This window comes from Leopardus geoffroyi, chromosome D1 (genome assembly GCF_018350155.1).
Source record: "Leopardus geoffroyi isolate Oge1 chromosome D1, O.geoffroyi_Oge1_pat1.0, whole genome shotgun sequence".
NCBI lineage: Eukaryota > Metazoa > Chordata > Mammalia > Carnivora > Felidae > Leopardus > Leopardus geoffroyi.
The window spans coordinates 75,178,150-75,203,618 of record NC_059329.1 but is presented as its reverse complement, the minus strand read 5'-3'; the positions used below and the strand labels follow the sequence as shown (position 1 = coordinate 75,203,618).

The 25,469-nt window shown below is 48.8% G+C and overlaps 1 protein-coding gene across 2 annotated transcripts in view; it reads right to left on the bottom strand.

The window, feature by feature from the left end:
• NAV2 (neuron navigator 2) overlaps window positions 1–24,326 on the bottom strand; it is a 740,939-nt gene extending 716,613 nt beyond the window's left edge. Inside the window, exons 1-2 of one of the 2 annotated variants that reach the window (XM_045484757.1) lie at window positions 24,231–24,326; window positions 18,445–19,099 (exon numbers count right to left, since the gene is read on the bottom strand). In XM_045484757.1, the coding sequence (XP_045340713.1) occupies window positions 18,445–18,519 (75 nt within the window). In that variant the 5' untranslated portion in view covers window positions 18,520–19,099; window positions 24,231–24,326. Of the gene's footprint in view, window positions 1–18,444; window positions 19,154–24,230 lie in introns of those variants that run through there. The other variant, XM_045484759.1, reaches the window with a different exon arrangement.
• Between the last annotated feature and the right edge of the window lie 1,143 nt (window positions 24,327–25,469).

The following is a 25,469-nucleotide window of genomic DNA, read 5'->3' as shown; positions in this document are numbered from 1 at the left end:
GGGATCCTTTCAGTGGCTGCTGAAAGGAGAGATAATTTTGGTTCCTGACATCTCCCACAGGACGTCCCCATTCTCAGAGCTGCTCCTACGTCTTCTCTGGCTGCCTCGAGACTAAGACCCGCTTCACTTCACACTAAGAGAACAAGGGTGGCTCTCCCTTTGGGCTTACACGCTGCATTAGCCGGCCAAGAGCGGAAGCAGGTTTGGTCAGGTGCGTTTTACTCTAAGAAGATAAACACTTATGACTAAACCCTTGATTTAATCACTGCAAAACAGGTCTAAGTACCAGCCCAACACTAAATTCATTTAAATACAATTCTAATAGGGCAGACATTAAGGGAAAGCATGAAATTTACAACTTCTTTAAATCCATCGGGTATTCATGGAGTGCTGCTCTAAGGTTAGCCTATGATCAACTCCGGAGGGTAAAAACAAATACGAGACTCAATCTCTGCTCTCCAGCATCTTACGCTCTAATTGGGAACACAACTACCGTTATTCCCACTATCCCTGCTCCTGGTCAGCATTTCCCGAATAGTTTCCGTCTACTGGGCACCTGCTAAATATCTGTGTTATCTCATTTGATCCTCTCAACAAGGCCAGGATACAGCAGCTATTGTTTTTCCCCCTGAACAAAGAAGGAAGCTAAGGCAGAGACGTGAAGTCACTTTGTGAAGGCCACAGAGCCTGGGTTTTCATTGTTTGACTCCACAGCTCATGCTCTTAACCCACATGTGATTCAATGAATAATGTATCAGGTAGGAAAAGGAGAGAGAGTTGAATAGAGTCAGAGAGGAAAGAGCAAGAGAGAAGAGATGTAGGGAGAGTTTCAAGTGGCCAGAAACATAAGGTGAATCTTGGGAGAGGGGCCATGGGTGGCTGGTTGGAGAAAAAGGGCAGGAAAAGGTAAAAGTGGACAGACAGCACCTCTATTTCCACGAGCAAAGCCAGTCCTGTCCAAGAAGGCTCGGACACAAGCTATGTCTCTACATCCTATGTCTCCCATATCCATGGAACCTGCAGTCTAAACACACCTGAAAAGGTGCCTCAGATAGGATCATTTCTAGTTCATTCTTTCCAAAAGTGGGAGAAAGGTGAGTTCCTTGCCCTCAAAAGGAAGGAAGCTCGGGTGTGCTTCATGATAAAATTTTGCCCAGAGATCTTCCTATGACAGGTGGCAAAAAGTCGAAATATTGTTGTATGGGTAAACCTCGCTTTGCATATTAAACAAATTCACGAAAAGCAGTAAGAGATCACAATTTCCTGAAGTTCTCAGAGAACTCTACGATGGCATCTGTAAAGCAAACCACTGTTTTCTACAATGGAAAACAGATCCTTAACATCTGTACCTCGGAAAGCAAGATGTTTGGGTACGAACGCTGTGTTGTTACTGCCATGGAAGCATCTGTCTGTTCCAGGTCCCTGGGCCCGTAGTCCCGTGTCAACACATGTTGACCGCCCACTACGTGCAGGAGCTCTAGGGCTCTGGGTGCACACCGTGGGGGACACAAAGATGCGTGGTCACCACAGGCTAACAGGAGCTGAAGACCCACTCACACACCACTAGAATCAAAGCTGTTAGAGACACACAGGGTACCACTGGTTGCTCTCAGGAAACTAGGCAAGGAGGTCCAGTTGGCCCAAGAAGATAAAGTCTGGCCATGCGTCTGAGAAATAAGTTGGTAGGCAACCCTCTTTCAGGAAGTAGGGTAGTGATGGCAGAGTAAATTTTTTTTAAAAAAGCTATCATTTCTATGATACTCTGATATACTAAGAAATGCGTATTTGGGGCTCCTGGTGCAGAGCTTCAAAAACCCTTGGAATTTCCTGACAGGGGTGAGAGAAGTGTCTTGTCCTTTGGTAAATGTGGGTATCAGCTAATGAGATGCTAATGAGATGACTCTTGGGGTGGGGAGGCCTAGGTAGCTTTAGGATGGGACTGGTTGCCAGAGAAACCAACCCTGTGATTAGAGGGTTGGAACTTTGAGCTCCCTGCCCCTCCAACCTCCAGGAAGGGGAGAGGGGGCTGGAGATTGTGTTCATCCCCAACAGTCAGTGATTTAGTCAACTATGCCTATTTCACGGAACCTCCATAAAAACCCCTAAACAACAGGGGTTGGGGAGCTTCAGATCTGGCGAACACATTGAGGTGATGGGAGGGTCCACCCCCCTTTCACATACCTTGCCTTATGCATCCCTTCCGTCTGGCTGTTGTATCCTTTATAATAAACCAATAAGAGTAAACTGTCTTCCTGAATTTTTCAAGCTATTCCAGCAAATTATTGAACCCATGGGGAGGGTCATGGGAACCTACAGTTTATAGCTGGGTGCTCAGAAGTACGAGTGGTCTGCACTTCCAAACGGCATCTGAAGCGGGGCAGTCTTACGGGATGGAGCCCTAAACTTGCGAGGTCTGACGCTAACTCCAGGTAGATGATGTCAGAATTCAATTGAATTATAGGACACCCAGCTGGTGTCAGAGAATTGGTTGGGGGGGGGGGTGGGTGAAACCTGATGTCAAAAAACAAACACCACATTTGGTGTCAGAAGTGTTCTGCGGGTATGGGGCGCCTGGGTGGCTCAGTCAGTTGAGCATCTGACTTTGGCTCAGGTCATGATCTCACAGTCTGTGAGTTCAAGCCCCACATCAGGCTCTGTGCTGACAGCTCAGAACCTGGAGCCTCCTTCAGATTCTGTGTCTCACCCTCTCTCTGCTCCTCTCCCACTCGCTCTCTGTCTCTCTCTCAAAAATAAGTAAACATTGAAAGAAATTTTTTTTAATAAAAAAGAAGTGTTCTGTGGGTAGAAACAGATCACAGATGCCCCTGGGTTTGAATTTCTGCTTCATCATATTGGCTGGGGGAAATTGCCCCATCTAAGTGTTCTCATCTGTAAATGTGGCTGACAGCAATAATAATACTCACATCATTCAGATTGTTGAGAAGATTATACCAGAGAATGGTCTCTGGTATACAGAACATGCTCAAACATTAATTGTCGAATGTCCGGATGAATGAATGAATGAATGAATGAGTGAGTGAATGAATGATGGCTAATACTTCCATAGCATTTAATAAGTGCAATGCACTTTTCTGAGTGTTATTAACTTGTTTGGTTTTCAAAAGAGCCTTAGAAGGTTGTTATTGTCCCCATTTTACAGATGAAGAAACTGAGGCACAGAGAAGTTAACCAGGTTGCTAAAGTTAACTAGGCCACTTCAAGGAAGTGGCAAGTTTGAGTTTCAACCCCAGGTCTGACTACAAAGGCTGTGTTCTATCCCACTCGGAGGCTTTACACAGTGTTTGGTACATGCTGAGCGTTCAACAATTAGGAGGTGTCATTGTTGTTACATTGCTATTTATGTACAGGGTAGTGTTTCCCGAACTGAGGTCTGCATATCCCTGGTGGTATACAACATTATTTTAGGTGGAGCATTAGTGAACTTTTAAAAAATGTCATGGCCATGATTTTATTTTAATGTATATTAGAAAGGAAAAATAAGCAGCCCATCAAATCCAGGAGTTCACCAATATTATCCTTGTGACGAGGCTAAAATGTTTTTTAAGTGAGTCAATTTAAAGGCAGATATGGGGTAATAATATGACAGAAATCGGGTCAGTGGTCTATTAATGTCCGATTATGACTGGTATTTGTTGGAAAGGGGCAGAGGCTTTGAAGTCATGCAGACAGAGCTGCCTTCAACACCCAGGTCTGCCACTTGCCGCTGTTGAACCGTGGGAAAGTTCCCTAACTTCTCTGAGCCTTTATTTCCCTATCTGTAAAATGGGCACAATGGCATCACCTCTCACATGTTGACGAAGTGAGGATTCAAGGTAATAGTGTCCTGAAAGCACCTTGCACCCCAATGCCTCAGCAATGGCCTCTCCAGCCCTCCCTCACCCTCCCATCTGCATTGCCCTCAGTCATGTCTCCGTCATCTCTACCTCATCCTCCTTAATCTAGCTGAGATCCGTGATCTATTGTCGGGCACCATTCTGCGGGCCCCGGGATTCTCCTCACAACTCGACCCCAGGGGGTGAATCCCTTCTGCCTCCTCAGTTGTGTTGATAATAAGATTTGGAGACTCCATAGGAATCCAAATGGGAAGATACTCCAGGGACATGGGCAGAAATTAGATTTTTCTCAATTACTGTAGCCAAAGCGCTTCATGTTGTTCTAGTAATGCAAACTGCTTATTTGCTGTTTCCCTCTTTACAGTCCTACCCTGGTCCTGCCAGTGATTGATGGCCATGAGAAAAGAGAGAGCATGCATCCAGCACTCCCATTTTTAAGCACCCTTGATCTCAATCAGCAGAATGAGTTGGTTCCCTGGGCTTGGTGTAATAGCCTCAGTATTGTGGAAGGCGGCCAGGGAGGGAGTCACATTACAGCTGGGATCTTTGCCTTGCCTTACAGACAGAAGGATCCCCCAAAGTGACCCACATACCAAATATCAGCAAAACGTTGGACCACGGAGTCAAAGAATCTCACACCAGTCCAGCAGGAACGGAGGGCCAGGGAAAGGCAGGACTCATGCAGTCATAGCCATTACTCCAAGTGACAGGCTGGGATTGGAACCCAAGACCTCTCAAAGTGTGGCTTTTCTTCAGACTTCTGTAGACCAGGAATGGTGGTCCCAGAGCAGACCCACTGACCTCAACAACAAAGTGCAATTTCTCATGGCTTAGCATGAGCTCAGAGACAGATGAAGGAGAATTCACTTTCGGTCAGCACCAATGCAATGCAGCAGGTGCTATGCTAAGTATTTTATACACATTATCTCGTTTGATATAACCCTACAAGGTAGAAACTATTAGTATCCGCTTTTTATAGACAAGGTAGTAAGGCTCAGAGATGTTGAGAAACTGGCCCAGGATCAAAAAGTCAGTACTTTCTGAGGCAGGGATTAAAACCCAGGTTGTTCTAATCGCCATTTTCCTAATTGCCACAAGTTCTTCCCACTGTACCATCCAGCTTCCTGTTTTCCACTGTGGAAAGCTCTATCTTCCCTGGTATATCCCATTTGTCAATTTTAGGACCTACGTAGATATTTGTTTCACTATTCGTTTAACGCCTGGCTGCTCTGTTGGGCCGTGTGCTTTGTGAAGGCAGAGACAATCCAGTGAGAAAGACAAACATTCAACAGATGATTACATCACTCCCCTGACCACCCACCCCACAGAGTGCCTTCTCCTCTTCAGCCTCCTCTTTCTGTCAAATTGTATCCAAAAGCTCAGAGATGTGACCCGCTGCCTGTCCGTGCTTGCCTCCTCCTGGAGAACTCTACCCTCAAAGGCTGTGTACCATGTGACCCTGCCTCACCAAAGCCATGGTTGATTGGCCCGGGAACAGACACAGAACTCGTGAGTAGCCATTCTAGAGGCTAATCTACTTCTCTGGGTTTGCTTCTAAGCTGGACAAGTTGAGATGGGTTCATCAGATTATCTCATGACTCTGAACTAAAAAACACAGAGGGAAGTTCTCAGTGGAAAATGATATTGAGAGAGATAGGTGGTGATGATGGGTAGAGGTGATCAGGGTCAGCCTTGAAGTTAAGAAGGAAGAGAGAGAAACTATGGAGAGCAATGGAGGAAAGGGGTCAGGAAGAAGAGAAAAGAATGGATGTGCCAAGAGAGGCAGAGAAGTGACATGACAGGAAGGAGGAATGAATGGCCAGGACCAGGAGCTGCCTTATTCCCTGCCCTTCCTTGAAGACTGGTTCTTGACATTTCTCTGGGTTCCTTTCTACCAACAAACAATAAGTTTCTTTTTTTGCCTAAGGGAACTTGAGTGAAACCTATGCAATTACATAAAAAATCCTTTTCCTCCAACCCATTCCTGCAGACTCCGATGTTGGTGTTGATGGGGGTGGTCACAGGTTTTAATCCGTTTGTGAAAGCAAACTTCTCAAACTTCAGTGTACATTAGAATCACTGGAAAGCATTTTTTAAAATGCAGCTTCCTTAGCCCTAACCCCAGATATTCTAATTTGGTGGGTATGGATCTGAGCTGCTGTTTCAGGTCATTCTGATGCAAATGCTCGGGAACCAAATTTTAACAAACCTTGCATCTAATGACTTTTTGTCAATTGTATTATTTCTTTTTAAGGAAGAAGTATTTCTGTTGTTTATTTATTTTTGAGAGACAGACAGAGCGGGGGAGGGGCAGAGAGAGAGGGAGACACAGAATCCAAAGCAGGCTCCAGGCTCCGAGCTGTCAGCACAGAGCCCAATGCGGGGCTCCAACTCATGAACTGTGAGATCATGACCTGAGCCGAAGTCGGACGCTTAACTGACTGAGCCACCCAGGTGCCCCTGTCAATTGTATTATTGTTTTCTGGCAAGTGGGGTAACTATTAACCATCACACATGATGATACACTTTGTGCCCAGTAAAGGTCTATGTGATTCCAGGGTGTATTAGTCAGCTTTTGCTGCATAACAAACAACCAAAAAGAAAGTCTCAGTGGTGTCCACAAATAAGCATGTTTCCTAGGGCAACTCTGCCTCAGGTCTGTTCATGTGTTTCGGAGCCCCAGAATGGAATGGCAGCAGCTGGCTGGGACATGTTCTTTTCACAATGGAAGTCAGAAGCTCCCAGAAGGGCAGGTGGAAACACGCTATGTCTCTCAAGGCCTATACTTGGATCTGGCCCACTGAGCTGCCATCCACGCTCCACTAGTCAAGCAGGTCACCGGCTACGTCGAACATCAGTGGGGCAGGAAAGTACCTTCCTCTCACAAGGGTGTAGGTGGGGGGAAATGACTATTTGTAGAATAATCATCTAATTCACAACAAGGAATATGCAGTCTAGTGATGGCACTTTGATCAGAGAGGTCATTGGGTCATACTAGGATCAAACGGCCCTGGCTGACATTCAAAGGACCAACTGTAATCAGCGCCTCTCGCACGGAGCTGTGCCTCTTTAACATCCTCCCATTGCTCTGTAAGAATCACCTGAGGAATAACACCATAAACCTACTGCTCTATGCCCTCTCTTCTGGACAAAAAAGGCCCAGGTAGGCTCAAGTATTTCTAATCAATGACTGTTTCATCAGTTTCCATTTGAGAACATTCCATGGGCTTCAACAGGACACTGTCTCCCTCCTTAACCCCTTGTTACTTGCTCTCAGAATTTGTCCCATCGTGCCGCAATATGTAAGGGCATATTTTGCACTGACGTATTCAAGACATCCCCTTTTGAGGGCATCCTTGCCTCTCATCTCACCTCTAAATGATCAACTCATGCAGACACCAATGAAGTGACCTTCCAGGTCACCCATCACCATGGACCCATGGAAAATCAAAGGAAAAAAGACACATCTCTGCCGGGGGCAGCTTCGGGGGGTGGATAATAGATTCACAATAATAAAACTAGGTCTTCCCAGTTAAGACACCCCATACACATAAAAACATACAATTGCAGGACATTTACCTCTAAGCACTCCTTCCAGACACTCTCCAATCACAAAACCAAAGATAAGGAAAACTTTCTCCTTTCTAACATGCTCTGTGTCACCGAGTCCAATAGAGAATCAGAGGACGGCCCTAACTTTCTCTCTTTACCTGCCCTCCAACCCATTCAGAAGGTTGGCTCTCATTCATTTGTACATTCATTCATTCAACAACTATTTACTGACCGCCTACCTTGTGCCAAACAATGTAGCATGTGTTAGGAATACGGAGATGAAACTGAGTGGCTGGGGAAGAAGAAAGACTTCATGCAATTGATTAAATTCAGGTTTATACAAGTGAGACGCATGCGATGTACGAACTGTAATTCTTTGTTGTACCTTTTACCCTCATGAAGATTCTCCCATGTCCTTAAGCATTTTTGCTTCTTGCGTTTTTAATTATATCCGTGGAAAAATAGAAATATTTTAACTTAAACTTAGATTCATATGCTCCAAGGTAGCCTCTAAAAAACCCACCCGTCAGTGGGCATGGGGGGTGCCAGAGGAACCTCACTCCCCTACCGAAGAAACTATCAAACGCCTAGTTTCTGAACATAAAGGCACTATGTTCCCGGACGTCCAGATTGGTACTTCTGTGAGACCCTCACAAAAGATGAAAGATATAGGACTCTGCCAGTTGTAACTGAGATGGTGACTCCCGTCCCTGAAGTGCCACCGTGATCCCAAAGGTGCAAGGGAGCATGGATGTAGGAAATGGACAAGGCTTTGAGTAACCTTGTCTGCATTACTCAGCTTAGCCAAGGGAGAAATCCCCACATACACCCCAACATACTTCTCGACCTCCCCCTCCAATGCATCCAGTTACACAGCCCGGGCTCATTCCCCAAATGACCCTGTGGAACCACCTTGCTCTGGCCCCACTGGCCACCTGCCCCCATCCTAATCCTTGCCTCTGCTTCCCCCCTCCTCCCCACGCCAACTGGGAAAGTGCACACAAAGCTTCCGTCGCTCCCGCCTCTCCTTGGAACAGGCTGCATTATACAAACATCCACTCTTGTTTTGCCATCCACATCTCGTCCCATTCTCTACCCAACCCCCACCTCCCTCTCTAATTATCCCAAAGAGAAGGAAGATTAAAAATTAATGCCCTGAGGATGGGAGTCAGAGATGTCATTATTTTGATTCACGCTGCAGGCATGGAAAAATCTGATCTAAGCTTTAGGAGCAAAGTAACAGAGGGCAGGATTGGGAAAACCTTGATTAATTGGAACTCACCTCTACGTAACCAGATTTTTATCTTTCCTGGCACTGAGGTTTTAAAGGATGCCACAAAGTGTAAAGAATGAAATTCATAAAATACATTCAAGGAAAAGATGCAATTTATGGGCGCGGGGGTGTCTTGGAATCACACAAAAGGTTTAGCCTAACTCAAATACGCCAGATTCCTGTAAACTGTAATTTAATGTGTGCAATGATGAGGTCAAGGTAGTTCCTACAGGATTGCTACACAAAGGAAGATTTTGATGTTTTCACTGCTTGTACTCTAAAGCAAAACAGCAGACTTTCCTTTAGGAAGATGTGCAGTAACAAAAGTTTGAACTAGAAGGAATGCTATGTGACCTTCAGTTAGCCAGAAAAGTAAACTCGAATGAACTTGCAGCAGTCGCCCAATCTCCCCCACCCCCCCATCTTATTCTCCAAATGTGCCACTTAAAGGGTTTTGCCAAATGAGCAAAGAGAAACATATGAGGAGAATTCTAAGAGCTATCATTTAATACTTAAATGTGTGCTAAGTGCTGCGTTAAATACTTCAAGTGTATTATATCTCATAATCCTCACCAAAGGTTTTATTATTATCACCCTAATTTTCAAGGTGAAGCGGCACAGGCTGAAAGGATAAATACATTAGCCAAGGTAATAAGGTCCCAAGGTTGTGTTGTTAACAAATACCAAACAACCTAGGTGACATTGCCACTCGTCCCCTCCCGTTTAAAACCACACTTTCGAAAGTTTAAGAAAGGTATGAATGTGACACAGTACAGACCAACGGTAAAAAGTGAAGTTTAAAGAGATCCGATCCGTAAAAGGGCTTTCACAGATATGCCAACCCCAGGTACTACATAAGGGTACCAGCTGGAGAGTTGGCTACATGAATCTTGCAGATAAATGGGAATGGCCACCTATGAGGTGCCTGGGTTATCATTCAACATCTAGCACCGAAAGGTCCAAAAAATAACTTAACTTTACCAGCATCTTTAAAATTGAGCCCCCAAAATGCCAAGTCTTCTTTCCCAATGAAAAATTTAACGTCAGCAGTCATTTCTGCTGATTGAAGAAGGCAGTGTTATTCCCTGGAAAGTGACCCTAAACTGGAGGAGGAAAGGACAAGAGATCTTCGCCTTTACCTGGTGTGTGACCTTGGACAGGTCAGGTCACTTGTTCGTGCCTCGCTTACGACAGTGCAGGAGATGCATTAGAGAGCCATGATCCAAAGAGCCACTGGGCTATTAGACACCATCCTACCAGACACAGAAGGGAGGCTCTAAAGCCTCAGGATCCATATCACCTAGGACAGGAGGGAACCATATCTAGTTGCTGGCCGAATTCTATTCCTCCAATTCTGACCCCCTGTATCTGTGCTCAATTTCCCCTTCCTTGTGTCCCAGCCCCAGAGTAGAAGCATATCACCGAGTACCTACATTACTCCTGTGGCCTTCTAACTGGTCTCTTTGATCCCAGGCTCTCTCAGCTACACTGCTACCCACACTCCTTCTGATCCGCCCCAGTTTATCCTAAAACCTTCCCAAGTACCCCTTTCACCCAATCCCCAATTCTGAAGCCTGGAGTGATTTCTCAGTGCCTACAGGATAAAATCCCCACTGTTTCCATGGGCTGTCCCATCTCGCCATTCTCCTTCCTCAACCTTTTCACTCATGCAATTGCTCATTAAACAAATATCTACAAAATATGCACCAGGCGTCAGACAGTGTGTCAGATGCTAGGGAACAGATTTAGTATCTGCCCTCAGGGAGCTTACAGTCAGGGTTGTTGTAGGCAAAATACCTTTATCCAACTCTCTCTCTCTCTCTCTCTTCCTCTGCACACCAGCATGTTACTTTGCTAGGGCAACCATAATAAGATACCACTAACTGGGTGGCTGAAACAGAAGTTTACTATCTCACAGTTCTGGAGGCTGGAAGTCAAGATCAAGGTATCAGCAGGTTGGTTTCTCCTGTGGCCTCTCCCCTTGGTCTGCAGACAGTTGCCTTCTTGCTACACCCTCACGTGGCCCTTCCTCCGTGCACAGGCACCTCTGCCGTCTCTTCCTCTTATAAGGACACCAGTCACAGTGGATTAGGGTTCCACCCTTATGACCTCATTTAGCCTTAATTACCTCTTTAAAGGCCATGTCTCCAAATACAGCCACATGGCGGGGTTAGGGCTTCACCTATGAACTTGGGGGTGACACAACTCAGTCCACCATGGGACCTGTTTATGTAGTCCTTCCTCCAGTCTGCTTCTCACTAGGGAAGCCTCCCCTGACCTCTTCAAACCAGACGTCCCAAATGTCACTGCTGGTTGAACTGACTCCTCCAAGATACTGAAAGTGCTAAGAGATTGAGGACAGTATCTAAGCTCATCATTATGACTCCAGGGCTCCATGCTATGGCTGACTTGGCATATAGTAGGTACTCAATAAATAGTAAATAACACACATGGGATGGATGAATGAATGAATGAATGAATGAGACTGATCTCGTATTGTGTCACATTCTCTCCTTTGAAATGAAGGCAGGGCGTTGGCCTGACCCCTTTGCTGTCCCCTCTCCTCCTATACCTGAATAGGGACCCAAAACTTACTGAACCGAGTTATGCCTGGCTACCGTCTTTTTCCATCCTTCTTCAATGACACGTGAAATGCGCTGTGGTAGGTCTTGGGTGTCCATCCGTGGAACACTTGGTTACCACCCCCTCCACTGATGCCAGGAAGACAGGCAGGCCTTCCGGGAGGGAGCTGTCAGGAGGCAGATCAACTTGTAACTGCTGCTACCTCGGGCTCCAAAGGCACAGCAGCCCAGGCTGAAGACTAAGCATTTCAGCTCATCTGGAAAGAGCTCCAGGCCTTGCATCCTCACCGGATGCGTGAGCATCCGTGTGTCCACAGCCCTGCCCACGCTGGCAGCACCTCAGAGCTCGGATCACTAGGGCAGAGGAGAATTCTTCTAATGCTGCTCAGCCTCATTACAGCCTTTGACCGACCTTGGGGAGGGTGGGGTGGTTTGTAGTGCTGATGTGATGAATAATATGGACATAGTTCCCAAACGAACAAACACCTGTAAGGTGTCACAAAGCCAATCCTGCTATGGAGTATATATATGTGTGTGTGTGTGTGTGTGTGTGTGTGCACGTGTGTATGCACCCATGTATATACATATGTATGACTGCAACGAAGTTGGAAGAAATGATTTTCAAAGCAAAATCTGGTTTAAAAAAGTGTAGAGATATAACCCTAATGGCAAGGTAAAATGACAGTGAGGTGCTACAGTCAAGGGGCTTGGAGAGCCCCTTCATCGCAGCTTTTGTATCTGTAAAATGGGTTAATAATATCTACATCAAGATCTAAGCGAGAGAAAACAAAAGGGGTGCCTACTACACTCTGCAGTACCCAGCGATTGTTCAATAGGATCCTTTCCCTCTCCTGAGCCTATTCATCTAATTTCTCAATCCTTTTTGAAAAATTCACCGAGTTTAATCATGTGTGCTTGGGAAATGACCTTTAACTACGTGTGTCTTGATTTCCTTCTTTGTCTGAAAATACACGACACCTGCTTGAGCCCGCTGGTGCAAACCGAGTCAAGAGCCCTTCTGTGGAGATAAACAATCAGAAGATGTCATGACGTCAAACCCCCTCCAAGCTCCCTCCAGCCACCGAAGTGCCAAAGCTTAGCAACATCTTAGATTCACCCCCCGCCCTGCCTCTGTCGGTCTGGTGACCAGTCTAGCCATGAACCCCAACTGTCCTGCTTCTTCCTTCAAAACGTTGCTTCACTCTACCCCTTTCTTCTATTCCACTCACCAGACCCAACCAATCTGTCCTCCTTTAATCAAACATATCAATCACCGCACAGAACTCCTAACCATCTCCTTGAATCCGATTTCTCCCTCTTCTTTCTATACGAGTGGACATACTAAACCAGCCACTTTGAAAGAGCAGATCCAGCTTTAGGACCACAGGAAAAGAGGAATCTCAAAGCAACCATGTTCAACCAATGTTTTGGGGGGCCTACTGTCTGCCAGGGGATGGAAAGATGGATGAGGCTGTTCCCTTCTCCAGTGAGTCGACAATCTGGTGCAGGGGTGTGACATGTGGAAAAACATCTGGGCCACGAAGAAAACGTGGTGAACTGTTAACTCTGGCAGCACTTGAGCGAGGTATAGGAACATGGGGAGGATCCACTCTTTTTTTTTTTTTAATATTTTTTAAGTCTATTTATTTTGAGAGAGAGCAAGTGTGTGAGCAGGGATGGGCAGAGAGAGAGAGAGAGAGAATCCCAAGCAGCCTCCATGCTGTCAGTGGAGAGCCCGACGCAGGGCTCGAACCCACAAACCGAACCGTGAGATCATGACCTGAGCCAAAATCAAGAGGCGGATGCTTAAGTGACTGAGCCACCCAGGCTCTCTGAGGAGGATCCATTCTTCACAGAGGATGGATGAGGGGCCTCGAGGGGGCGCCGTCCAGGGGGACACAACGCATAAGCAAAGTCTCAGGAGTAGGAGGAAATGGGCAGGTTGTTCACAGAAGAGCAATCAGAGTCTGGCAAGAGGACTGGGTAAGAGACACTGGGTGACTATGACGGCCACAGCAGTCCCCTCTTACCGATTACTTACTACATGCCAGGCACGGTGCTAAGCACCTTACAACCTATGAGTAAATACCACTAGGAGCAAAGCTCAGGGAGGTTACCGAACTTCTCCAGGCTTGCAGCTGAGGTCAACAAGACTCCAATGAGATTCAAACTTTCACCCATTACACGCCAGAAGTTGGCCACCGCGTAAAGTGCCAGGAGCGGAGGAGAGTGTCTTCTTCGGAGGATACGGTGGGGAAATCATTAACTAGGATATAATAGCTGGATTCCAGGAAGACTAATCTGGCCAGGAGCGGAGGATGGACCAAAGAAGAAATGGAGACTTCTCCAGGAGAAGCCAGGAGACTATGCTACCAACCAGGCAAGAATTCTCCAATCTGAAACTCGGTAGCGAGATCAGAAAGAGGAAAAAGAGCCGCCAGATACATGGTGGCTTAAGAGCAAGTGTCCCTGATGATTGTGTGGAAAAGTAGTGAACTTGGCTGGGGGTGGGGGGGGGGGGGGGGGGGTGCGGGGAGGGGCAGGGCAAAAGGCAAAAGATGATTCTGAGTGCAACCACAGGTGACAGGGAAGTTGGGGACACCGTTAATAAAAACGAAGAGGAGAACCTGATAGGGCAGTAGGATAATATATTCCCCTCTGCAGGGCAGGATTTGGCAATCCAGAGCAGTTCAGCCAACCTTGGAGATTTTAATTACACTAAGCCCGAGTTCACCCTCTCCAAAGTCATTTTTTAAAACACTGTCTCCAGGATGCTTTCATGCTGAGAAGCTGACAGCCAGGAGAATTCACACTAAACCATCTTTGTCACCACTCAGTCATCAAGTATCTTAAGAACCCCTGAACAATTCTTATGTTACAGTGTTCATCCTCTGTGGGAAAGCTCCATCTGTGAAGGACAAACTTCTAAGGAGGAGTAGAGAAAAATCAATCAAAGAGTCATTCCCTTGACTGATCAATAGGTGTCTGTCAGGGAAATTTTACTTCTCCCATCTATGCGAGTTAAGTGGGTTCTTACCGCACTGAACAATACTTACCTCACTGAATTTCTGTCCGTAGCAATTTGCAGCCCTGTGCCTCTCTGGATTTTTCCTGACTTCAGCACAGAATTTAAATTTGACAAGTGCTGGGGAATGCACGGGACCTACTGCCCAGAGTGATGCCAAGAGGAGTCACCCGAGGGGAAGTTCTGAATGGAACCCATCTAAGTGGCACGATGAGAGTGGGCACGTGCACATCTAAAATCAGCCATCTGATTGTCCCATGGCCAGCTCCTTCTTATCAGTGAGGTCTCCAGTCACAAGCACTTCCTCAGGGAGGCATCCCCTCCACTCCACTAAGTCACACCCTCTTGGGAGCAAAGAATTGTCTGTGTCTTGATCTGTATGGTAGCTACACAGATGTATAAGAGGTATAAAAATCCACCGAGCTGTAAACTTAAGAAGCATGCACTTCACCGATGTAAGTCACCCCTCTATTAAAAAGGAAGTGAAAACTGATTATAAATATGAAATCCACCCCTCCCTCACCCATTACACCACTATGCCCTATTTGTTTTCTTTAGAGCATAAACCATTGTCCACAAATAAATGATGTAGTCACTTGCCAGCCGCTTACTGTTCGGAGAGGCACGCCCCCAACACAGTAGCCGCTAGTCACATGTGTTTATTTCAGTTTAAATAAACTAAATGAGATTTAAAATTAAGGTCCTCGGTCACACTAGCCACATCTCCATTGCTCCGTGGCCAGCTATGGCTAGGGGCTACTACATTGTATGGTGCAGAAATAGAACATTTCCATCGCTGCAGAAAGTTATACAGGACAGCGCTGGTCTAAAATGTAAGCTTCAGGACAGAGACCTTGTCTATCTAGTTTATCCCTAGCTCCTAGATGGTGCTTGGCACATGGAAGGCACTTATTATAAATACTTGTTGAAAAAAAATGAATGAAGGAATTTTGTAATACCAAAAAAAAAAATCAGAGAGCAAAAACAAAAACCTGGAAACATTCTAAATGTACATCTCTAAGGGATTATTCAAATAAACATCAGCACATCCTACAATGGAACTCTATTTAGTAATTAAAAGGCATGGGAAGGTGTGTATGTAGTGACTCAGACAGAGATGTACACTATATTAAGTGAAAAAGCAAGTTTCTTAAAAATATGTACAATGCGATTCCATTTTGATTAAGCAACACAAACTAACATAGTCAGGAGTGGTATATATCAAACTGTTAATAGCAGTCAGTGCTGGATAGAATTAGAGAGAAGAGGAATTTTCACTCTGCATTCTTCTGTAATGTTTGAATGTGTAATGAGGATGTATTACTTGAGGGTTTCTTTTTTAAGATTTAAGACAAAATCACATGCAACCCTCTAAGAATAAAAAAAGACTCCTGCATTGCAAACTGTCCCAAGAACATACAGAACAGTACTTAAATAATTACCAAGTGCCAAATTCCTTACCAGCTTTATTTCATTTAATCTTAACAACCCTGCAATTAAATACCATCCTCTGTTAAAAACGTAGAATCTAAACATCAGAGAGGTTAAATAGCTTCCCCAGGGTTGCACAGCTAGCATGCAGCAGCACATTTGGCATCTGAACCCAGCTTTCTGGGGTCAGCAGCTCATGGCGCTCTTTATACAGAAAGCACAGGCAAATATCACCAAGAGGAGCCCAAAACTAGCCACTCCATCTATATGAAACCCCAAACAAGGGCCAAGCTACAATGAGTTGCATGAAACCAACCAAACCCTAGAGAAAGTGACTTTTGCTGCTCAGGACAATAGGAAATATATCAACATTGAAGCTAATCGCCCTCCCTCTGCCTTGTCCCCCTAGCTCCCCACCACGGTCCTACACACATACACATGCACACATGCACACTTACATGCATGCACACACACATACGTGCACCCACATGCATGCACGAGCACACACACGTGCACACATGCACGCACACACACAAACTGACAGCAATGCCACAAGGATCAGGTGCCAATGAACGCCTGGTAACTTAAGCATGCTGGTGGAGACTTCCCAGCTCCCAGGCAGATGCCTTGATTGTGCCTTTGTTGGATTCTGAGCCAATCCCCCCTGAAGAGAGTTTTCAGCTCACCCGAGATATCTGAGCCAAAACGCTGCAGAGTCGCCTTTCAGCTCCGTGGACAAGACATTCCAGGCTGCACGCCAGGAGGCTTGTTTAGCTTCACACTTGACGCAAATGGGGTGTGTGTTTACCCACAAACACACACATGCACACACCAACAGAAGCTGCCGCCGCCACCAACAGAAGCTGCCGCGGTGGCAGTATTTCTGGAAGCCCAGAAACTGTACTCGAGCAAAACTGTACTTGAGCAAGACAGAACGGGATCCCGATGCCTATCGGGAAAAACAATCTCACTCCTCCTCAGCAAAGTTTCAACCACAGCCTGGAAAATTCAGTAGGAGATGAAATGTAATACTCTAGTAAGCCTTATTTTGCCAGTGCAAGTGAGAGCTCACTCAAGCGTAGAGAGTCATTAAAATGGATCTTACATATATCATTATAAATTTAATAATCGCCATGACGGCTAGAGTTCAAGTTAAAATGAATGTCAGCTGAGCATGACCAATTGATGTTGCCCCAGCTGCTGCAGAGCCTCACTTGGGGTTATATTCTACTTGCAGAGGCTCCATAGTACATGTGGACCCAACACAGCCAGAGCCAAGAACACAGATGGGAAACGCAGACATCCGCACCTAGCCAAGGAGAGGCCGTCATAATTGCATATTATCTCGGTGTACCAGCCCAATTAAAATTTTCTACAGTGTCAGAGGTCCCAAATGTTCCTCCGCTAAGTGTCTGGATACCAAACTTGGCTAACCCTTCGTAAAATGCAGTCAGTCTCAGGTTCTGTTCACAACAATTACCGATTGTCCTCCAGTCTCTCAGAAAGCTCCTGCAGAAATAGGAGCAGACAGACCCAGCAGGTTATACACTGAGTAAGTCAAACACCACAAAACAAATTTACTTATCTAGGCGCCTAAGATAGTGGGCATTCTTCCTGCATTAATGGTAAGTGTAGTTTCAGGAATGGAGTATTTTTCTTTAGGAATGGAGTCAGTATCTACGCTTATAAAATGTAATTTGTTTCCGTTGACTTTTATCCTTGGAAAGTCAGAGCGAAACCCCATCCAAAATCCTTTTCACGCGCGCGCACGCACACACACACACACACACACACACACACACACATACACAGCCATCTAAATTACAGGCAAAAGTTGTAAGGCTAATGTTCACCTCCACTTGTTTTTCTCCAGGAAGAAATGGTCTTTGGGAAACAGGAGAGGAATACTCCACTCCACACCAAGAGATCACCAGAAGTTTTTCTGACATCCACAACATTTCAAAGGAAATATCGGAAATTATTTTCAGATTAACACGGACTCTGGCTCTGCTTGAGCTGCATTTAACCCTTGCCATCGCCTGGTCCTCGCAGTTCCCCTGGGAGTGAGGAGACACAGCTTTGGCTTTCTTTCGAGACAACCAGCCACTCAGGGCTACTCCTGAATGTGTCTGGCTTTTAAAGGCAACTTGAACTTTAACCGGTAGACACGGGTCCTGGGTGACTGCAGCTTTCAGACCGATGACAGCAAATGACCCACACTCAACAGGCCTCTTTAAATGGCTGTGACATTCTCACAGATGGGGCCAAAGCCTGGAGTAGGATATGTTTTTGATCCGTAAACACAAGAGCCAGCAGACCACGCGGAGCATAACTCAAACGAAACCACTGCTGTCAGGAACACCATTTCCAAAAGGTGCTAAGAGTGTGTGAATCCCAAAGGGGGCTTCCGTGCAAATAAGCTCATATTCGACTTCGAGAGCACACCACTTTTTGTTAACTCCTAGAGCAACAACAGCTTATAAATCTTTGACTTTCTGGCTTGCGGGCGAAATGCGGTTTTCTCCCCCTTCTTCCTCTGTCCCCTCGCGCACTTCAAGCCCAGCACTAGGACCTAGCAAATCAGGAGCCCCCACCCCGCCTGCTTCACCTGAGAAAGACAAGCAAGCATAACAAGGACACAAGGTTCTGACCACCACCTGGGTTCTCTGCATCGAGCTTAGCAATTCCAGCACCACAAGCCAAGAGACGGGAGTTCTACCCACTCACCCTCTTTTGATCTTCCAGTCCGTGGGTGACCAGCTTTCTCTTCTGCTGTTGGCTGGCCTCAGAAACCGGTTCCATTGCCCAGGAACAAAATCCCTCTCTCCTTCAGCGAGGCTTCCAAATCCACGGAGGAGGAAAATATCCCAGGCAAAAGGGGCGCATGCACGCGGCCAGACACGGCCCTCTCCAGCCGAGGAAACGCACGCGACCTCTTCAAAGGTCTTCCCGACTTCTTAAAACCCACTCGGGGACCTCTCTCGCCATCACTGCCTCAGCAATGAGGGCGGCTGCTGCTGGCATGGTGCGAGCTGGGAATTGGGGCTTTACTTCAGTTCCAAGACCGGCTTCCTGAGAGCCCAAGGGACAGATCTGGGCAAAGACGAGTCCATGTCCTGGGGCACGTGCCACATTACTGCCCCTGAAATCCTTTCCCTCACTGTCTCCTTGGCACTGATAATTTATATGTCAGTAACGATGTAAATGGGCATTTAATCCACCGTGCTGATAGCATCCACATCCCTCTCCGGCAGCCCCCGACTCCCATAAATCACCACCGACGCTGCTCGCAAAGCCGCCCCTCACAGTTCCTGCGAGCGTTCATCACAGAGGCTGCTCCCCTCCCGGGCTGTCGTCTTTCTTCATGGAGTCAGACCCATACCTGAGGAGACAACGTTCAACAGATTTGTCTTCTGTGGAAGAACTCAGGTGTGAGCTGTCTTGCCCACCATCTGGAGCCCCAACCAAGCAATAGCCAGCGGTCTTGCTCCAAGCCCCTCAGCACCCCCAGCACATCCATGGACGAGCAACCGGGGGGCCTCATGGGTTCCCCCACTCCTCCTGGCGAAAGGCACACAGAGGACCCTGTTCTTGAAATCAGTGCACCAGAGCCTGAAATGGGTTATCTTTCAAACCCGGGGTGGGGGGTGCGTCACCATCACCACCACAGGAATAAGGCACCCAGGTAGGATGAGCCAGGGAAGCAGGGGTCTGTGAAGCAAAAAGCCATCACCATTTCCCCCTCGGTTACAGCTGCGGAGGCGGCGTGTGGCCGGCGGGATGCCAGGGTCGCCGGGGGGGGGGGGGGGGCGCGAAAAAGAGCAGCCTCAATCAGCTGAGGGCTGAAAGGCGACTGTGCTACCGAGCTGCTGCGTTCCCTGCCTTGGAACCTGCAGGCAGAGCAGGCACCCAGTCACCTCCCGGCTGACGTCACAGAAGCTTGAAGGGACAGGGAGGGAGGAGAGGGGAGGGACCTCCCCACCCAGGAACACGTTTCGCACGGGGTGTGCCCTTCCTCGGGCGCATCCGAGAGGTGGGAACGTATTTGAGAATTCCCATGAAGAGGCACCAACGCATAATTATGAATGCCTCTTCCCATACATCGCACCAGCAGTACCAGGGAAGAAAGAAAAAAGGGGGGAAAGCCCTTCCCTGCAAGGCATGAGTTTCTTGCCAGCGTTTCTAATCAACTCGCTGGCCATTCTACAATTCAGGCCGCGCCAGCCTCCGGGAGAGCTGTGGGCAGATCCGGCCGCAGTGGGCACGAGACAGAAGCCCTCAGACCATCCCTTGCAGCTGTCCTGACCGGTGGCTACTTTGGAATGAGGCCGACGCCATCCCCTATCACAAAGGGCTTCCGCACGGCTCAATGCCAAAGCAGGTTAAAAGGGGGACAAGAGACTCAGCCACAAAGGGCTCGTGAGGAGGAAGAGGGGAAATGCTCCTCTCTCGGGGAGGGGAGAGAAGTGGCATAAAGGTTAAAGGCTTGTCCTAAACCACAAAAGACACTCCACCAGAACAGATTTTGGCAAGTGAATTCCCAAGTCACAAATGCTCTGAATTTGGCAGGAATCGATGAGAACGAAATGTCCAGAGGAGGGGCACCTCCTTTAGCCAAGGGCGGCTGACATTAAAGGCAGCACGGGTGAGGCCCTCTGCTAGCCCAGGAGACAGCTCAGCTTCCACAGAGAAGGAGGCACCCTCTGGTTGCCCACCACCACTACCTCCAAAGCGCCCTCGAGGGATCCCCGGCAAAGGTGAAACCTCAGATCCGTGCTTTTTCATTCCAGGTCGCAAGGCAAATGCATTCCGGCAAAAGTACCCTTTTCTGAATCTACACTGAGACCTCAAACGAGGAGGCTCAGACAGATGTAGGTCTGAATCTCCGCAAGTGAACTCTTAAGCAAGTTACTTAACCTCTCTGAGCCTCAGTGTTCTCATCTGCAAAGCGGGGCTGATGATCGCACGCAAGAGGGGGAAGACGGATCACCTGCCGACAAAGGGCAGGTGAAGTGTTCACCGCTAGCATGTATTGAATGCTTGCCACAGGGCAGGCACCGTCTACTGATTTACACATTCATTCATTCAGTTTATCTCTATCAAGGGCTTGTTGCCAGCTCTCTTGCCTCAGTGAGGGGTTCTTAGCTCTGTGTTAGAAATAACACAACGGATAAGGAAGGTCAAGTAAGTTAACTAAAGCCACACAGTAAGTTGCAGGGCTGAAATTTGAACCCAGATCTGACCTCACAGTCCTTGCTCATATCCGGGCCTCTTTGGCAGGATCACTGTTATTTGGCTTTTCACAAGCAGCCTGAATCCAGAGTCCACACTGTTTACAGCTCCTGGCTCTCCTCGTGACAAATAACAATAATTTTTTTAAAAAGACAGGTGCCAAAGGGTCTCCTACTTGGAAGGGGCTTCTCCAGAGGAACTGTTTCATTCACAGCTCTGGGCTCCTTCACTCTGCACCCGGCCCTAGCTCTCTCTCTCCCGGGTGAGACCCTGTCACATCCCATCAGGCCAGCCGGCGCACACGCCCCAAGTGCACATGGGGACAGACGTTCTCACCACAGAAATCCCTCCCCGTCAGCGGGGAGTGAGAGGGTGTTCAACTCCTCCTGGGAGCCTTTTGTTGTTTTCTGGGAGCCAGTCTCCGCCAGTTCTGGGGCCATTGCTGTCCTGGTGCTGGGAATGGTGGTAGAGGGGTGGAGGGTACGGGGTACCCAAGAAAGGGGACAGCAGAGATGCTGCTGTCAGCTAGCTGTTGTATCCAATCTGTTTCCCGATTCAGGAGGGAGGGCTTCCCTGGAGCAAGTCCTGATGTAAAATCTCTGGTTTCTCACTGCCCAGAGAAATCTCAGAAAGTTTAAACACACTTAAAAAAGAACAAAACAAAAACAAAAACCTGAAAGGTAGGACTAAGAGAACATTTAATGGATTGTTGAAAAAGCAACACATTTGCTGGAATGATCCCTAAATGCAGCAACATGTCACTAGCTTCTCTCTGTGCCATAAGTCAGCCAGGAGCAGCTGTAAGGGAAGGAGGAACGAGGAGGAGGAGGAGGAGGAGGAGGAGGAGTCTGGACCCAATTGCACCATAAGATGGGGGATGGGATATTTAGGGCAAGTCCCCGCCTCCCCCTTAAAGTCCAGAAGATAAATCTAGTCATATTGAAGACATCCTGAACACATTGTCAGGGCTTTCTCTGGCCTGGACCAAACACAGTCTCCAAAAAAGCTTCAACTTCCCATTCCACAGCGGCTCAAATCCTTCCTGCTTTCTGGGCAATCCCCGAGGGGGAAAAAAATTTAAGACTCTGTTTGGAGGTACAGTCCCAAATATGGGGGTCCGGGAAAGGATCTATTCTCAGATATAGAGGCATCCTTCCAAGAGGCCCACTGAGGTTCCTTCCTGCAATAAAACTCTATCCCTTGATAAATGCCAATTTGGGATTCCAGGTGCTAGACAAGCCACAGGCCAGGCCTGCCCAGGTAGAAGGCACTCCTTCCTTCCTTCCTCCTCTGCGTTAGAATTGTGAGCCCATTTTATATGGTTTCGTAAAACATCCTTCTTAAATTCTCCAGAGTTTTTAAAACTGGGCAAAGCCCCCTTGGCTTTCTCGCCTCTCTCTCCCTCTCTAGCCCCACCAAACCTCCCTCTCCCAGGTGGCTGGAGACTGGGAAAACTGGTTTTAAACCTGGATTAAATGTTGGAGGAGGGGGGTTTTCGGTGGTGGTGAGAAAGGGAAGCCTGACCTGTTTCATCTTATAACTGTAGTTCAGTTTCTGAAACAAGGGTGCATCCGTCTTTCCAATGGTCTAATTAACACTCATCACCAACACAGCATTTTTAATTAGTCTTCAGTGCCAATAGGGGAAACGAGGAGCTTCTTGGAAACCTAGCCTTTCATTAATCAATCAATAAATAAGTTACATAAGATGTAAGAAAGAGAGCCGAGGAACCAGGGTGGTTTCCAGGCTGGGTTTTTAATTTGGGTGGGTTTTTTTTTGTTTTTTTCTTTTTTGTTTTTCTCTCCCAAAGGGAGTCGGCCGAGCCGGCCGCTACTGCTAAGCCGGAGAGGAGGGCTGACCCAGCCACCAACCCCCGCCTTTATTTGCGCCCGGCAAGCGAGCGAAGCGTGCTCCCGCCTCTTCCCTGAAGAAAAGAAAGGATCACACACAAAAATAAGTCACTAGGGCCCCAGCTGGGCCGCGCGGGCTGCCTCTGCCGCCACCGGGGTCCCTTTGCCCGCAAGAAAGGAGCCGGCTCAGCGGAGCGCACACCCGGGAGGCGCCGCGGCTCCCGGCGCTCGGGCGCCCCCTCCCCGCCCGCGCCCTCGCCCCTCGGCCTGCGGCTACCCCCAGCGTGGGAGAAAGAACGCCGGGGAAAGGAGAGGCCCGGCCTCGCTGCCCCCGGCTCGGATCCACCTACACACACACACACACACACACACACACACACACACACACACACACGGATATGGACACAGGGAAGAGACTCAGCCACACACGGACACAGGCGTAGTAGACACTCACAGAGATCCAGACATACACACACGTAGACTTAGAGGCACACACACACACACACCACACACACACACACACACACACCCAGATACCTACAGAAGCTGAGATCACACACCAGGATGCACACCCACCCAGAGAGGGTCACACGCAAACAGGTACCAGAGCGAGGTGGCTAGAAAACGGAGGCACAGACAGAAAACACGCGCGCGCACACACCCACACACTCATAGGTACACAAGACAAGCATACAGAGAGGAAACACAAGCACACAAAAACCGAAAATACACAGACATGCCGACAGAAGGAGCGGCAGAGATAATCAGACACAAGCACTCGGAGAGGGCGTTCACAGACACCCACGCCAACAGCAAACAGAGGGACCCAGACGTGAGGATACACCCAGAGATACAGTCAAGCAGAGGGGAACGCACAGAGGCACGCAGACACCAGACACCCGGAAACACGGGAACACGCACACGGAGATCCACCCAGCCTCGGGCACGCACACCCGGAGGGACGCACACCCACTCCGGCTGGGGGCGTGTGCCGCGCCGCCGAGGCGGGGAAAGTGCGCCGCGGAGCTCCAGCACCGCCTCGCAGCCCGGCGCCGCGCGCCCCAGCCCGCATCTGCCGGGGAACACTTTCCCAGCACGTTTCTGAACAAGGGCCCGCCGGCCGTCGGCGTGCGCGGGTGGCTGAGCGCCCGCCCGCGGGGTCTCTGTGCTGCGGCCGCGCCGGCTGAGGAGGCCCCGACCCTCCGCCAGGGTCGCCGAGCGGAGGTGTGGCCCCTGCGCGGGTCGGTGCGGGGCCAGCCCACTCCCCACCGGCAGTCCCCGCCCTGCCCGGCCCCGGAGCCCAGCACAGAGCATCCCCAAGTCCTCTCCTCCCTGCTCGTCCCGTCGCACTGCAAACTTTCCCCCGGCCGCTCGTGGCGCGGGGCAGCCCGGCCCAGCCCTGCCCTGGGAGGCGGCGCGGCGAGCTCCTACCTGCGCTCACGCGGCTTCGCGGAGCCGCAGCCTCCAGCCGGTCTCGCACCGCGCTCCGGCCAGCGCTCCTCAGCCGGGGCCGCCGCCGCTGCCGCCGCTCCTTCCCCTCCGTTACCCGGGAAACCGCCTCCTCCTCCCTCCCGCCAACCAACCAACAACGTTCACATGGCGCCGCGCAGCCAATGGGCGACCTCGCCATCCCGGTCCCCTTGCAGGGTCCCGAGCCCTTTCCCAGGCTAGGGGACCGAAGAGAGAGGCAGGGGCCTCCCTGGAGCTGCTGCTACTCAGAAGGTGGGCCCGGAGGGAGTTGAGGAGGGATGGGTAGAGAGAATCATCCGGTCCTGCCTACTGGTGTCCTTCTTCTCCTGGACCTGACACTTTAAGGAAGACCTGCATCGCTGGACAACCTGAGTCGACGTATGACCTCAGTCACCTAGGTCAGTCTTCCACTAAATCCAGAAATCCTGGGGGCAGCTTCCCAACGGGGAGCTGTCCAGCCTATGAACACCTCTGGGGGGCAGGGGAAGCGGCTGGGTGGTGAGAGGGCTCACAATCTCCCATGCAATGCTTCGTTCTTCTTGTAGAGCTCTGACTGGGGGGACAAGTTCTTGCCAGCACGGACCTGAAGCCTGCCTCCATGCCAAGGTCCATTTCTGTTCTCTTGGACACGCAGAACGAGGCTTCCTGCCCAGCAAACAGTCAGGACTTCAGAAACTAGAAGGCAGTGCGTCCTACCCCCCCAGTGAGCCTTCTTCAGAAACGTCTTCATTCATCTTCCGTCTTCCCTCAGGGCCACTGTGAAATCAGAGAGGTTTGTGCTCAGCTGTGTCTGTCCACTTCTCTTTCATGAGGTGGTCGAGTATGTAAGTCCCTGGAGAGGAGGAATCTCAGGATCCCAGCACTATTTGCAAATAAGATTCGAACTGGGGAAAAAAAAAAAAATCTCTGATCTCCTAAAACGAGGCCGGGCTCCAAAACATAGGGTACAAGGAGAGATGCTAGGGTCCCTCCTATTTCATCCTCCAGTCAAAGCTTGCTCCATCAGGTGCGGGGTCCAAGGTGAGAAGGCAAGGAGCCTGGGTCCTGATAAGAGGGTGGCCCGCCCTTTCCAGAGCCCACAGATGCTACTAAGCCACACAGGGTCTGTCCACCAGCTCACCAAAACAGGAGCTTGGGACAGAGGCCAAAACGGAAGGCCAGTTCTACTGCTGGTCCCCTGGGTGAGCTGTGGGAGGTGAT